Here is a 15,838-nt window from a genome sequence, read left to right as displayed (position 1 = left end):
CCTGATTGCCCCTAACCGCTTCTGCCTGCCAACCTGATAACCCCCTAACTGCTCCCCTGCCGGCCCTATTGCCCCCAACTGCCCTCCCTTGCAGGCCTGGTCACCCCCAACTGCCCTCCCCTGCCGGCCCGGTCACCCCTAACTTCCTTCCCTTGCCATCCTGGTCGCCCCTAACTGCCCTCCCCTGCTGGCCTGGTCACCCCTAACTGCCTTCCTTTGCCAGCCTGGTCGCCCCTAACTGCCCTCCTCTGCCAGCCTGGGTGCCCCCAGCTGCCCTCCCCTGCAGGCCTTGTCACCCCTAACTGCCCTCCCCTGCTGGCCTGGTTGCCCCTAACTGCCCTCTCCTGCAGGGCTGGTTGCCCCCAATTGCCCTCCCCTGTAGGCCTTGTCCCTCCCAAGTGCCCTTCCCTGCAGGCCTGATCCCCCCAAACTGCCCTCCCCTTCAGGCCTGGTTCCCCCCCCCAACTGCCCTCCCCTGAAGGTCTTGTCCCTCCCAACTTCCCTCCCCTGCCGGCCAGGTCACCCCTAACTTCCTTCCCTTGCCATCCTGGTCGCCCCTAACTGCCCTCCCCTGCTGGCCTGGTCACCCCTAACTGCCTTCCCTTGCCAGCCTGGTCGCCCCTAACTGCCCTCCTCTGCCAGCCTGGGTGCCCCCAGCTGCCCTCCCCTGCAGGCCTTGTCACCCCTAACTGCCCTCCCCTGCTGGCCTGGTCACCCCTAACTGCCCTCTCCTGCAGGCCTTGTCCCTCCCAAGTGCCCTTCCCTGCAGGCCTGGTCCCCTCAAACTGCCCTCCCCTGCAGGCCTGGTCTCCCCCCTAACTGCCCACCCCTGCAGGCCTGGTCACCCCTAACTGCCTTCCCCTGCTGGCCTGGTTGCCCCTAACTGCCCTCTCCTGCAGGGCTGGTTGCCCCCAGTTGCCCTCCCCTGTAGGCCTTGTCCCTCCCAAGTGCCCTTCCCTGCAGGCCTGATCCCCCCAAACTGCCCTCCCCTTCAGGCCTGGTCCCCCCCCAACTGCCCTCCCCTGCAGGCCTTGTCCCTCCCAACTTCCCTCCCCTGCTGGCCTAATTGCCCACAATTGCCCTCCCCTGACGACCATCTTGAGGCAGCCATCTTGTGTCCACATGGGGGCAGACATCTTTGACCACATGGGGGAGACCATATTGTGTGTTGGAGTGATGGTAAATTTGCATATTACCTCTTTATTATATAAGGTTATTATACAGGATGACCTCAAAATATGTACCTTTCACTCATGTATGTCCCTTAAAGCCTAGGCCAGTATATCTAATTGCCTAATAGACACCTTTAATTTAATTTTTGCCTGAAAACTTAAACCTCATTTAATCTTTTTCTTTCCTTTCCCTCTTCCAACAGCCTAATCCAAGAACCTAAAAGCTAACTGGGTCATCTAGATTTTTCTCTATAATTTATAAGCCCTTTAACAAGTTAGTTAATCTTACTAGCCCAGAAACTGTCTAATTCTCTGTATTCCCATCACCACAACCCTGATTAAAGTTTATATGGTGGCTCACCTCTGTTTAAGATGATAAACCATAGATGGTCTTCCCTGCCACTAATATTTTATTCTTTTAGAAGTTTTCTGATTGCTTCTGCCAAAATGAATTTAGTGAAACATAAATATTACCTGTTATGCCTCTGTTTATATGCATTTGAGAGAAAAAAAAAATCACTGATACCCCTGATCTGGCTTGGCACTTCAGTTAGTCCTTGGAATTGCTACATGCTATACTAGAGCTTGCAACAAGTCTCAATACAGACAAAAATAATAACATTTCCTAAACCACCCAAAATGACCAAATGCCCCCATCCAGGCTTATATGGCAGATTGTGCTTCTTTACTAATTATAGCTTTATCCTGTCTACATTATCCATGTCATCTATACAACTATTTTCAAGATACCCAATCATAGAATTACCCCTACTTCCCTACAATATCCATTTAAGGCAAAGCCCTGCTTCTTTGACCTCCCCCTCACCTTACAGAAACCAATTCTTATAAACTCTTTTTAACATCCTCTTTGAGACATATCCCCATAGTTTCCTGTTTCATGGTATCTCTCTTATTGCAACAAATTTAATCAGGCTAACTTTACTAATCTGCAGACCTGTTCCTGGTGGCCTTTGGAAGGCATTGACAAAGGCCTTGTCTCATGTTGCCTTCAAAAAGACTACCATGATCAAAATCCTGTTTACTTATCCAAACTGATTTCTGGCCATTGTTACATTGATTATGTTTAATCAATTTAAAAACCAATGTAATTAGATCCAGTCTCCAATTTCTAGAAATTATAGAAATTGGAGACTGGATCTTAATTTCTTTCTCCTGTTATTATTTATTTATTTATTTATTTATTTATTTATTTATTTATTTATTTATTTTGGTTTACCTTAGTTTGGTTGTTTTAGTATTCCAATACCTAACATAGCTCCTGGTAATTAGCACCACTGATGATTGATTATATGAACAAGTGATTATTTTTCAATTCTGAAGGCTAATTTTAAGTCAAGGTCTGTTACTGATATGAAGGATTTAACAACTTCTAAATAAACATTTGACTGAATAAGTTACTTTTTCTGTCAAAGGGCAAAACTACATTATAGAATGTTAAATGAATAGAAAATTAATTGCTACTAAAGTCAGGGTAGGACTCTGGGGAATCTGGAACTGACTTTCATATTAATTAGAGAAGATGTAATGAAGAGGCTTTTAAGAGATGCTGATGAAAGAGGAAGAGAGGTCATAGTGTTTTTAACCAACTTATAAATTAGTAAATGTCTCTGTATACTTAGCTCAATGGTTATTTTAATTGTTTATTTTTTCTTTACATTATTATACAACTCAATTGCCTTTATTTTGCACTTAAAGTTATACAATTTAGAATTCATAATTTGTAACAATCTGTAAGGATTTTCATGAGTCCATAATGCATTTTAAAATTAACAGTACAATCCTTATGGAATGGTTCACTGAAGCCTTTTTTAGCTGCTACTAGTATATTCTTTACTTGAAATTATGTGCACAACATACTTCAGAATCTCAGCAGTAGGTTTTAAACATATGATCATATATTGAATATATATTGAGTAAAGTATTAAATATTCTCCATGTTAATAAAAATAAGTTCAAAAATATGTTCCATTATAAAATATAGATACTTTTAAGTGTAAAACTATTATATAAGTGCATGTATATCCACACATACATATGCAATAAAATAGAGATATATAGGAAAACACATATAGAAAAGCTGGATGAGTTTCCTAGAAGAAATATCAGAGAAGGTTAATAATGTCTAAGGCAGTGATTTATTCATGATCAAGGTGATTCACAGAGGTAGTTTTAGTTATTGGAATTTAATACTATAAGAAACATTATACATGGCAAGAAGAAAATTGGTACCTTTCAGGAAAGTACTTGCTGTATATTATAGCAGTGATGACTGAAATCTGACTATAGATATTTAAACTAACATTGAAGATGAAATGTATAGAAGAAAATGAATATCATGTTGAAGAGCATTCATATGACACCTTTGTCCTTGAAAACAAAGGGAAAAGCTCATATGCAAGGTGTCTCAAAAATATATACACACACTTTGAGTAATTATAAAGGCAATGCTTTTGAAAATACATTTCATTTTCAAAATAGAGCTATCACCTGTTAAAGTATGTATACATTTTGGGGATACCCTGTATATAAATGGAGATATAGATAAATAGAGTAAATATAAAATAAATATGAATCAGAGCCATGGAAGAGGAAGAAAGGCTGAAGATGCTGAAATATTTGAAAAAAATACTTCAGAAAAAAAAATAGCCCCTAAATTTCTGAGACCAATAAAATGTTATTACACTTATTCTCTAGTGATAAGAAAACATTTAAATATGTAAACATAGATAAAAGTTTTGCATAATCTGAAAATGTAGGGCCAGCTTCATTAGGGTGCTTTAAAATACAATACTGTCTACTAGCCAAGTAGGAGCACTTGTTTATCTGCTTTTGAGTCCAAGGAATCCTGGATGGTATTGTGGTCAAGAATAATTCCTTTTAAGGACACATTTGTAATACCTTAATCAATACAGAAAAAAAAAGTAATAATAAAAAAAAGAACCATTCCTTTGTCTTTTGTTCAGGGGAATATTCCATCTTATTTTTTTCAATGTTATATTTTTATGATTCTAGAGGCCCTGGTGCATGGATTCATGTACCGGTGGGGTCCCTCAGCCTGGCCTGTGGGGATCGGGCTGAAACTGGCTCTCCAACATCCCCCGAGGGCTCCTGGATTGTGAGAGGGCACAGGACAGGCCAAGAGACCCCACTGGTGCATGATGGGGGCCAGGGAGAGACTATGGGAGGGCTCCAGGGCACGTCCCACACCTTTTGCCCAGTCCCGATCTGCTGGACCCCAGCAGCAAGCTAACCTACTGGTTGGAGCATCTGCCCCCTGGTGGTCAGTGCATGTCATAGCAACTGGTCGAATGGTCAAATGAATGGTCAGACACTTAGCATATTTAGGCTTTTATTATATAGGATAATGAATGTTGTAAGTACCATGTTGTTTTTTCACTTTCTCTTTCATTTCTCTTCCTCCACCAAAATAAGGTTTTATTAAGGTTGACTTAATGAATTTTCCATGGTACTATTTGTTTACCATTTGGGTAATTTTTTATTACTGTTATCAGGGCATCATAAAAGTCCTGTTTGATGGGCTTAACTCCTAAACTAAGCTGCAGTTTCTAGAAGACTGTTATTTAATCCAGCTTTACTGAGTTTACAGGACCCAACCCCATGAGCTGGTTCTGAGGTTATTGTATGTATGTATAGCTGCCAAGTCTTGTCCTATATCACAACTTCACAGAGCATTTTTACTGTGGATGGGGTGGGAAATAATATAATAGTGTATATGGAGGCATTATGCTACAATAGATCTCACCTTATTATGCATCTACTATGTACCAGGCATTGTTCTAGGCACTGGAGATAGTGTGAAGGAATACACAAGGATCCTGGACCTTATACAGTTTATATTCCAGTGGGGAAGATAAACATTAAGCAATATTAATATATAAAACACATATAATATTATTGATAAATGCCAAAGACAAAAATAAAGGAGGAATGAAGGCTAGGAAGTGTGCATATAGATAAATAGAGTGGATATAGAAAGCCTAACTGAGAAAGTGACATTTAAATAAAAATCTAAAGTCAGTGAAGGATTAATTATCTAACTATGGGAAGTAGGAGCATTTCAGCCAGAGGGAAGAGTAAATGCTTAGTCCTGAGGCAGGAGCATGCCTGGCTTGTTGAAAAACAACAGAGTGTGGCTGGAGCTGAGTAATCAAGGTGCTCACTAGCAGGAGAAAGGGTCAGAGAGGTTACAGAGGTTAAGACCAGGTGGGGCCATGGTTAGAACTTGGGCTTTTACGCAGAGTGAGAAAGGAGGTTATTGGAGAGTTGAGCTGGCCACTATTGTGTCTAACTTCTTCTGTCTGCTGTGTTGAGAATATATCATCATGGAGCAAAGGTAAAAGTAGAAACACCCTTTAGTGGGTACTTTGAAACACCTAGGCCCCTGAGAGATGAGGAAGTCTTGACTTGTGTGGTAGTAGTGAGCACAGTAATCATCACTTTCTGGATGTGTTTTGAGGTTTGAACCAATGGGTTTTTCTGATGGATTGAATGTGGTGTTTGTGAAAAACAGAAGAGTCAGGAAGGAGTCTAGGTTTTTGACCTGAACAAATGTAAATACATATCAATCCCTCGGACACTAAATGCAGAAGTCAGTGAGATAAGGAGGAACCAGCATAACAGATAGAATAAAGACAGTTTTTGAGCTAGGAGGAAAACTCTCTGCACTTCTAGTCTAGAAAGCCAAATTAAGAAATATTTCTAAGAAGTACCCTCTGAGTCAAAGTATGTTAAGTAAGCTGAGGCCTGAAAATCAGCCTTTGAATGTAGTAGCATGGAGGCTAATGTGACATTAATAACAGCAGTTTTGATGGACCCAAGTAAGGGAATAGGTGTGAGGGGTCCTCTTTTCTCTTTTGTATTGGGGCCAGTTTTTTCTTTGGAAGACAGACCTGTGGAAGGCCAATATTTCTCCTTGGTGGCACAGGCTTCTTTGGAGTAAGGGCTTTGCGATCCCTTTTCCAGAACCACATTTCTCCCCAGAATTGGCTTTTGATGGTTGTATAATTTTTATTTTACTTTTTCTGTAGTTTTAACAGATATTTATTTGAGAAAATGAGAGAAGATGGAAGCATTAGTAACTATAAATCTAATATATTTTTGGTTGGTGTTAATCCTTACTTGAGAGTATTTTTTCCATTGATTTTTTAGAGGGAGAATGGAAGGGAGGGGAGAGAGGGAGAAAGAGAAGGAGAAAGTGAGAGAGAGAGAGAGAGGGGGAGAGAGAGAGAGAAAGAGAGAAAGATATATATGGAGGGGGGGAGGGAGAAAGAGACAGCAATGTGACAGAGGGAAAAAGACAGAGGCACATCAATTGGTTGCTTCCAGCATGCACCCTGCTCGAACCTGCAACCCAGGTACATGCCCTTGACAGAGAATGGAAGCTGTGGCCCTTGGGTGCATGGGCCAATGCTCTAATCACTGAGCCATACTGGCTAGAGCTAAATCTAACCTATTTTAAAACAGAAGTTCATATATTTAATTTGAGAATAAATGCATGTATGTCCAGATCCAGGAAAAAAGGGAGCTTCAGTGATATTTTTTAATCAACTTCTTCAACACTTTATATGTGGAAACTTCTCACATATTTGTGAGCAAGGTGCTCCAACTAACCTGTTACCATGTTTACCTAATCTTGTTTTGAAGATTATTGACATCACCTTTCGTAGAATGACCACATGTGCTAGTTTGTATTGGACATTCCCAGTTTATGTCATTCTGTTTGTCACAGCTCAGTTTTTTTTCTAGCTTCCCATTTGCTATAAAAATTGTCCCAATTTTTGGAATAAATTATATGAAGAGCCTCCTCTAATCCCCTCAGAATTCCTGGAGAGCAGGTATCTTTATTGTTATTTTACATAGAATATATTAAGGCTCAGAAAGGCAGAATCATGTTCTGAATGCCAAACAGGTGGTAATCAGTGAAGGCAGTATTCAAACCAATTGAGAATAGCGTGACCCCAACACTTTTCTTTTCATTACCTTCTTGAATGTTTCCTTGCTTTCCTACATTTTCTCATTTGAAATAGACCATCTATAGCTGTGTCTGAAATGAAAATTTTTTTGACTCTTCACTGTCTTTAAAGTGATGTTACTCAACAGAACTCAGCTATCAAACATTGGCAACTATGTGGAGAGCAGTAACTGCTTCTGCCCTGGGCCTACTCTCTATTTATGCTCCAGTTACTCAGTTTGCATAGTACATCTGGCAATGGGGGATAGTAATTGAGCTCTTTGTACACAGAGTTGTCAATCAGCCTATAGACTGTCAGTATCCATTCTAAGTGACCAAGCGTTCCTTCTGATTTGGTGCCCATGATGCATTAATGATTATATGTTTTTAATATTATCCCTGATTACATTCAAACTATCAGGTCACCTTTGCTGTGAGTTGTAGTCATATATGCTCAAATCGGTTTTATTAATTTCTATTGAAATACTAATAGAAGCAGCAGAGTATGTTTGAAAGAGAGCTAAACTTATACATAGATGATCAGGTTCTAATATTATATCTAAAACTTGCTACATCTAAGATCTTGGATACATGACGATCTTATTGATGCTCAGTTTTCTCTTGTATGAAATAGGGTAGCATAATGTTGGTTCCTTCTGACAGAATTATTGTGATGTATACATGGAAAATATACATAAACTGTAATTTGGTAGACAGTATAAAAGGAAGTCCATTTTTATCATGGTTATGTAACTGTTTTCAAATATCCACTTTCTTCTTCATATATTATTGTTTTGTTTTGTGGTGGTTGATATTGTTATTATTTACATTAGAATTACTGGAATAATGTGGTTAACCAAACACGATATTTGAGCTCAAATATTACCCTGATATATTCAATTATAACTTTGTCTCTCTGTTAGTAGTACAGGTTGATTATTCCATTAAATGCTTAGAAGAAAGAAATTATTATCATGACATTTAGAAGGCCATTAATAATTTCTTTTCATCATTTATGAAGACATCATTTTCTGATTCTACTCTTTATATAATTTCATGTGAAAAAAAACTCATATGGATAAAATAGAAACCACTCAAATAGAAAAGAATAAGTCTAAAATTATTTAATTAAAAGAGCAGCAGTTTTTATCATTGTTCTTATTGTTTTGCTGTAGTATATTCTTTTTTTTTCTGTATCTTTTATTTATTTACTTATTTTTCACGATATAGTTCAAATTTGGGACACCCCAAATCGTGCTGTAACTCTATAGTTATGAATATTATGTTTAGTTGGAATGTGCTTTTTTTTTTCTAAAGGACTCAGAGTTCTTTAGAAATAAAATTAACCTTTCATGGAGAAAAAATTTAAAGTGTTGGAAAACTCATGTGCCACTAAGCTGCTAAGGACAGAGGATTTAGAAGACAAAAGCTGAGAGTTGAGAAAATGTGAATTCCATAGCTTCGCCTAGGTCAGTGATGGTGAACCTATGACATACGTGTCAGCACTGACACGTGTAGCCATTTCTGATGACACGCGACCGCTGAGGCGGCCGCATGTCAAGGATGAAACATTTGCTGCTCCTGAGGATGAAACATTTGCGAAGTAATGTTTTTTCCTCAAAGTGACACACTACCTGAGTTATGCTCAGTTTTTTGGCAAAGTTTGACACACCAAGCTCAAAAGGTTGCCCATCACTGGCCTAGGTTCTTATCTTTAATAAGTTGTTGTGGCTACTTCATTCTCATTGACATGATATTTCAAATATCAAGTTAGAACCTTCCATGGTGTCCACATGCATGTGTAAATAATTCAGTAATTTCTGTGTGAAAATGACTTTCAAGATAAACCAGAAGATTCACCTGCTAATTGGTATGGGATGCAGGGTGCATATAATCTCCAAACACCACAATTTGTGTGCTTTGAAATTTTCAAGTAGAATACAAGACATTAATATGAGTATATTACCTTTGGAGTTTCCCCACCAATGAGGTGAATTGGAGTTTTCATTTGCTGCCCTTGACAGCACAGTGTAAAATGTATACTAGTATTTTACAGCTAAGCTATAAGTACTTTTAAAAAAAGACTATCATTTTATAGTGTTTTATTTCACTCATCATTTATTCTGCTAATTTTTAAGTAGTTTATTTATTGAATATTATGTTTTTCCTTATTGGATGTATAATATTGTCCCTTGGATCTTTTCGTTTTTTTGCAATCTTGACCTTGAATCCAATAATCCTAGTTCAAGAAATTCTTTTAAAATTAGTTTTTAAAATCTATATTTAATTGTATATTCTTTACATTGGAGAATCTTTTGAAATATTGGAAATATTTGCTGTTTCCCTGAAAGCATTCCTGATGTTGCCATATTACCTATATCTAAATTTTATGACAATGTATCTTTAACTGTTTACTTTCAAATGGAGGACACTAGATGTGCACTGTAAAATTGACACTTGACACATGTGGCTTTTAAATTTTTTTAAAAAATTAAATTTACAATTAATTTCTTCACTCACACTTGCTATGTTGCGTGTGCTCAACATCCACACGTGGCTAGTGGCTACTGTATTGGACAGTGTAGATATGAAATATTTTCATCTTTGCAGAAAGTTCTACAGAGCAACCCTGTAGAGTGTACATGTATCTGTTATATGTTCTCCCACCTATATGTAGTCCAATATACCTTGGAAGATTTGTTTAAATGCCTATCAATCTAAATAACGTTTTGAAGAAGTATGATGTAGAATAGTCTCTTGCCACAAACTCAAGTGAAATCTTTGGATAATATTATTAACTAGAGGCCCAGTGCACAAAATGTGTGCATGGGGGAGTGGGGGATGGCAGGGAGTGTGTCCTTCAGCCCAGCCTGCACCCTCTCCAATCTCAGAACCCTTGAGGGATGTCCGACTGCCTGTTTAGGCCCGATCTTGGTGGGATCGGGCCTAAATGGGCAGTTGGACATCCCTCTCACAATCCAGGACTGCTGGCTCCCAAACGCTCACCTGCCTGCCTGCCTGATTGGCCCTGACCGCTTCTGCCTGCCAGCCTGATCACCCCCTAACCACTCCCATGCCAGCCTGATTGATGCCTAACTGCTCCCCTGCCAGCCCAATTGCCCCTAATTGCCCTCCCCTGCTGGCCCGGTCACCTCTAACTGCTCTCCCTTGCCAGCCTGGCTGCCCCGAACTACCCTCCCCTGCAGGCCTGGTCCCTCCCAACTGCCCTCCCCTGCCGGCCATATTGCGGCGGCCATCTTGTGTCCACATGGGGGTGGCCATCTTTGAGCACATGGGGGTGGCCATCTTTGTGTTGGAGTGATGGTCAATTTGCATATTACCTCTTTATTATATAGGATTATAGAAGTATTGCTTTTACTACATGCTAAATATATTATAGCTTGCTTTTTTTCTTCAGGTAGTTGTGTTTTAGAGCATATATATTGTTATAGCCCTATCTTTTTAGTGACTATAGTAAGGTAGCTGAATCATGGTTTAAAATTGAAGTCTATGTAGAGACATTATTAAACTCAACATATTGAATGCTAATTTTTGATTAATTTCAATGTGTTTTTGTTGTTCAAAAGTTAACTCTGATTGGGAGCAATGAACAAAAAAAATTAGAAACCTTTTTTAAGCTGAATTTATTTGTCCTATAAATGGAAGTATTTTGACACTTTTAGAGGGAAAAATTAAACTGCAGTTTTGTATTTAGATAAGTGTGGATTTTCTAAATTAGTCATGCTAGTTTAGTTTTCATGCTTGTTATACATACTGGATTTTCTATTTGATTTTTATTACAGAATGTATACTTTTGTTATGAGGAATAATTTCAGTGGTGTATATTTTTAAAAAAAGACAGGTCCCATTTTAATTATATGACACTTTATCTTTTCATTGTTATAATTTGCCTTTGTTGGTTCTTTTCCCCCTTTATTGCAGCCTTTCATAACAATGCTTCAGAAACTATTATGTAAACAGGTTACAAGTAGAAATCTTATTAAAAATAATAGTAATTCAGTGTGAAAATCGCATGTGCTTTCATTGCCATATTGATGCTTCTGGTGCCAAGAAACTGGAGAACAAATCTTTAGATTTGCATGATAAGCTGACAGAGTGAAATATCTTAAGGCTTGAAAGGGCAAGGAGAAGTTATAATTACTGTGTAAGCTACACAATCCTTGTACTGAAATCTTCACCTTTGCTGTCATGCTGCAGGCCATAGAACGAGAAAAAGCCGAGAAGTTCAGAAAACTACAAGATGCCAGCAGATCAGCTCAGGCCCTGGTGGAACAGATGGTGAATGGTAATTACATGGAGTTGATTTAGATAATCTTCTTAGGGATTTGATAAACATATAGGTTCATATTTATCAGCTGAATTATACCAGATAAGCACTCCCTGAATGCACATTTAAACTAAAGTGAGCTTTTTAAAAAAAATTTATCTTTATTGTTGAAAGTATTACAGATGTCCCCATGATTTTCCCTTCATTGACCACTCCCCCATACACACTCCACACCCCTCCCCCAATCCTTCACCATACTATTGTGTGTGTTCATGGGTTATGCATATATGCATATAAATTCTTGGGTTAATCTCGCCCCACTTCCCCATCCCTGCCTTCCCTCTAAAAGTCCTCAGGCTAAAGTAAGCTTTTGAGCTTTTTGTTATTTTTCTTAATGCTAAGGAAATTATTAGAGGAAATTCAACTTTCAGTCCAATGAAAGAAAATGGGATGTGGTAGAATATTTTATAAATCTGTTACAGAGAAATTAATGTTAATGCAAATCCTGCTAGCATTTGTCAAATAATTTAAGAACAGAAGGTTTACAGAAATAATGGAAAATATGTGCAATCACATAATGTGTGTAAAGTGATTGTAACCTGATTTTAAATCATTCTTGCAATATGTTTTTCCATACTGACTTACATTATGTGGAACGTTTCATCAGCATATTTGTTTGCTAATAATATATTTGACATTTGTTATGTTGCTTTTCCTTTTTATTTCAGACATTTTAAAAATGTCTCCTAAGGGGAACTTTTATTTTTTTTAATTTTACCTTTTTTCAAGTGAGGTGAAACTTTGTTTTTCTTTTTAAGAGTGGGATAAAATTAATCTGCTAACACTTAGTATTTCAAAAGCTGTCCACACAAACATGTTATTGACATCAATTGTGAACAGCCTGCTTTCAAATTGTTCTATTACTAGGTTCATTTCCAGATATAAGTAATTTATGAAAATCAGGGATAATTCTATTTCCAAATAATATATTTTTTTTCAGTTTTCAAAGGATATGTTTACAAAACTATCATAACCAAATGCAACAAATGTTTTTGTCATGCATTATCAGCATTTTCCAGAACTTGCCTACATTCTAGGGCATGAATTCTGTGTATGAGTTATTTTTTGCCTTAATTGCCATGTTGGCATTAAAAAGTTCAGTGATCTTCCTAGGAAATCTATTCCTTTTCTTTGCCTAATTGGTCCCAAGACTATATTTGGTTAAAAACAAAAACAATCAAAATGACAGTTAAGGATTGGGTTAGAAGTTAATGCAAACTATTAAAAGGTTATCATTTAGGTGCATGTTGCTGAATGGTTTAACTGATAACTTTGACAGCAGCAAATTCATGTTAAATAAATTATATGATCTGAGGTATCTCTAAAGCAGGCTTCCCCACAGTTAGCTTAGTAAAGCTCTCAAATTTACCAGCCCAGAATTTCCTTTCTCAAGTTTGGGCTATGAAATTATAATAAAACTCATAACTATAAAAGATACTTATGTTCTTGTCCTTTTATTGATAAACATCTATTTCTTTTAACCACATTGCATATCTTATTTTCCAATTAAGATAAAGGAAATCATTATTGTACAATGTTATAATATTATGCAACTAATACAAATATATATATATATATATATACCTTTTATGTATGTTTTAAAAGTGATAACATTTAACATATACTTATAGTATAAAATAGGTATAAAGAATAGCATAAGTATACCTGTTATATTTTAAAGAAAGCATTTTATAAACTATATTTTATATGTGTAAATATATACATAGAAAACGAAATTTTATACTGTAAGATTAGAGTACTTTTCTAAAATATCTACAATAATTTTGGAACTCTTGATCCCAAATGGTACATCAGACATAATTCCAGATAACTTTTGACCATTTCTAAATATTTACTGAAAGAATGAATTTTTAGCACCACTTAACAAATGTAGAAAACAAAATCTTTAGTTCCAAGGACAATTTCTTGAAAGAATTTAAGAAAGGTGCTGAGAAACAGGTGGTGGGATCTTCAGATTATTAAAAGTGCAGAGGTTACCATGATGCCAATGCAAAAGTAACTTTCATTTGATGTTGCAAGGTTTTATTAAAAATCAGTTGTATGTCTTGAAAACACTACTTCTTATAACACATGTTCATTTTGCACAATCACGTAGAAGTTATGATTAATTTGAGGATAATTTTTCTTTGCTCACCTTATCAAATGCGAAGAGTTATATGTAGAATATTAAAATACAGTTAATATTCAATATAGTGCACATTTAAACTATTTTGTGAATTTAATTGTGAATTTTACAGCACAGTGATTTATATTGGAAAAATATGCAGAGATTCAGTAAGATGTTTTTATTAATTTACTTGGAACCTTCAAAAAAAAAGGAGGTTGCATAAATTATTTGCATACTTCAAACCTATATATGGACAATTTTCTTAAGGATGTCCCAGTTCTTTTAGAAGAGTGTAAGTAATCATAAAGATCTAAAGAGAGGCTATAATGCTGCTAACAGAGAGAGTGTTAAACTAAAAAAAAATCATAGTTCCAGGGTTTTGACATAGAATTTTGGTATAATTTTAAACTGATTTATCTATTTCTTAACTACATTATCTGAACTAACATTAATTTGCTGTTCCTATGTCAACATCAATTGATTGGATAAGTATGGGGAATAGCTTGACAGAGTATTCGATGGTAAATTGAACCTCTTCATATTAGGGAAATTTTTCATGGATATAATCTTTATGAACCTTATTGTCACTATTATCAGATTGGTATAATAGCTTTATTCTCAAGAAATTGTTCACTTCCTAGAACATTAATAAGAACGTGAGACTAAATTGGGTAACTATTAATCTAATTATGTTTCCTGTAGCTGTGTTATACTGAGAAGGGAAATTTCCAGGTTTTTTAAATTTTCAATTTTTTAAAAAGGATACATATGACCTTCTTTAAGGTTGACTTTTATATTTATTTAAACACAAAATTCTGTAAAATAATTATTGAAATTTATTCTGAATTATTTTTATAAAATAATAACCTCCTATCAGTTCAGGTATAACAAACAAACAAAAAAATCCACCTGGTTTAGATAAATTGTTTTCCTTTTTTAATATTGAAATTACCAAAATACAATTCTACCAAAACATTTATTTTAGCCCGGTGGGCGTGGCTCAGTGGTTGAGCTTCAACCTATAAACCAGGAGGTCACGGTTCAATTCCTGGTCAGAGCACATGCCTGGGTTGCAGGCTCGATCCCTATTGTGGAGCCTGCAGAAGGCAGCCAATCAATGATTCTCTATCTTCATTGATGTTTCTATCTCTCTCTCCCTCTCTCTCTGAAATCAATAAAAATATATTTAAAAAAACATTCATTTTAAAACATATGCAGGCATAGCTCAATTTCCCCTTCTTTTAGCTGTAAAAAATGGTTTCACTACAATTTCCAGAGATACTATAATTATCTAATAGGGTTAGTGATAGGAGTTTTCTATATTAAATTGCACTTCACTTTCAATTTTTAATTATAGTTTTCTATGTGTTAACTAAGAGTATGAAGATATAACACCAAGGAAATATTTAAATACCATTGGCAATTATTAGTAAAAGAACATCTCAAAACCATCATCACCTGAACGTTATATTCAAGTTTTTAAGGTGATACCTAATACTAAGTCTGCTAAGGCTCATAATTAAATAGCACAGAGTGATAACACACAGTCAAGAGCTCCTCAGGTATCCTATATAATAAAGAGGTAATATGCAAATTGACCATCACTCCAACACACAAGATGGCCACCCCCAGGTGTTCAAAGATGGCTGCCCCCATGTGGACACAAGATGGCCACTACAAGATGGCTGGCAGGGGAGGGCAGTTGTGGGCAATCAGGCCTGCAAGGGAGGGCAGTTGGGGGAGATCAGGCCTGCAGGGGAGGGCAGTTGTGGGTGATCAGGCCAGCAGGGGAGGGCAGTTGAGGGACCAGGCCTGCAGGGGAGGGCAGTTGGGGGGGACCAGAACAGCAGGAGAGGGCCATTGTGGTGACCAGGCCTGTAGGGGAGGGCACTTGGGGGGGACCAAGACAGCAGGAGAGGGCCGTTGTGGTGACCAGGCCTGCAGAGGAGGGCAGTAGGGGGGGAACAGGCCTGCAGAGTAAGGCAGTTGGGGACGACCAGGCTGGCAGGGGAGGGCAGTTAGGGGTGACCAGGCTGGCAGGGGAGGGCAGTTAGGGACAATCGGGCCAGCAGGGGAGCAGTTAGGCATCCATCAGGCTGGCAGGGGAGTAGTTAAGGGATGATCAGGCTACTAGGCAGAAGCAGTTAGGGGCAATAAGGCAGGCAGGCAGGTGAGCGGTTGGGAGCCATCAGTCTTGG

At 37.6% G+C, this 15,838-nt stretch overlaps 1 protein-coding gene across 2 annotated transcripts in view; it reads left to right on the top strand.

Annotated features, from left to right (window-relative positions):
• Positions 1–15,838, top strand: part of DMD (dystrophin) — a 1,914,059-nt gene that overhangs the window by 336,993 nt on the left and 1,561,228 nt on the right. For both annotated transcript variants that reach the window (XM_054720874.1, XM_028129748.2), the window contains exon 14: positions 11,383–11,470. In XM_054720874.1, the coding sequence (XP_054576849.1) occupies positions 11,383–11,470 (88 nt within the window). The remainder of the gene's footprint in view (positions 1–11,382; positions 11,471–15,838) is intronic.

The sequence above is a fragment of the Eptesicus fuscus genome, chromosome 1 (genome assembly GCF_027574615.1).
Source record: "Eptesicus fuscus isolate TK198812 chromosome 1, DD_ASM_mEF_20220401, whole genome shotgun sequence".
Lineage (NCBI taxonomy): Eukaryota > Metazoa > Chordata > Mammalia > Chiroptera > Vespertilionidae > Eptesicus > Eptesicus fuscus.
Note: the sequence above shows the minus strand (reverse complement) of the source record. Positions and strands in the feature narration are given on the sequence as shown.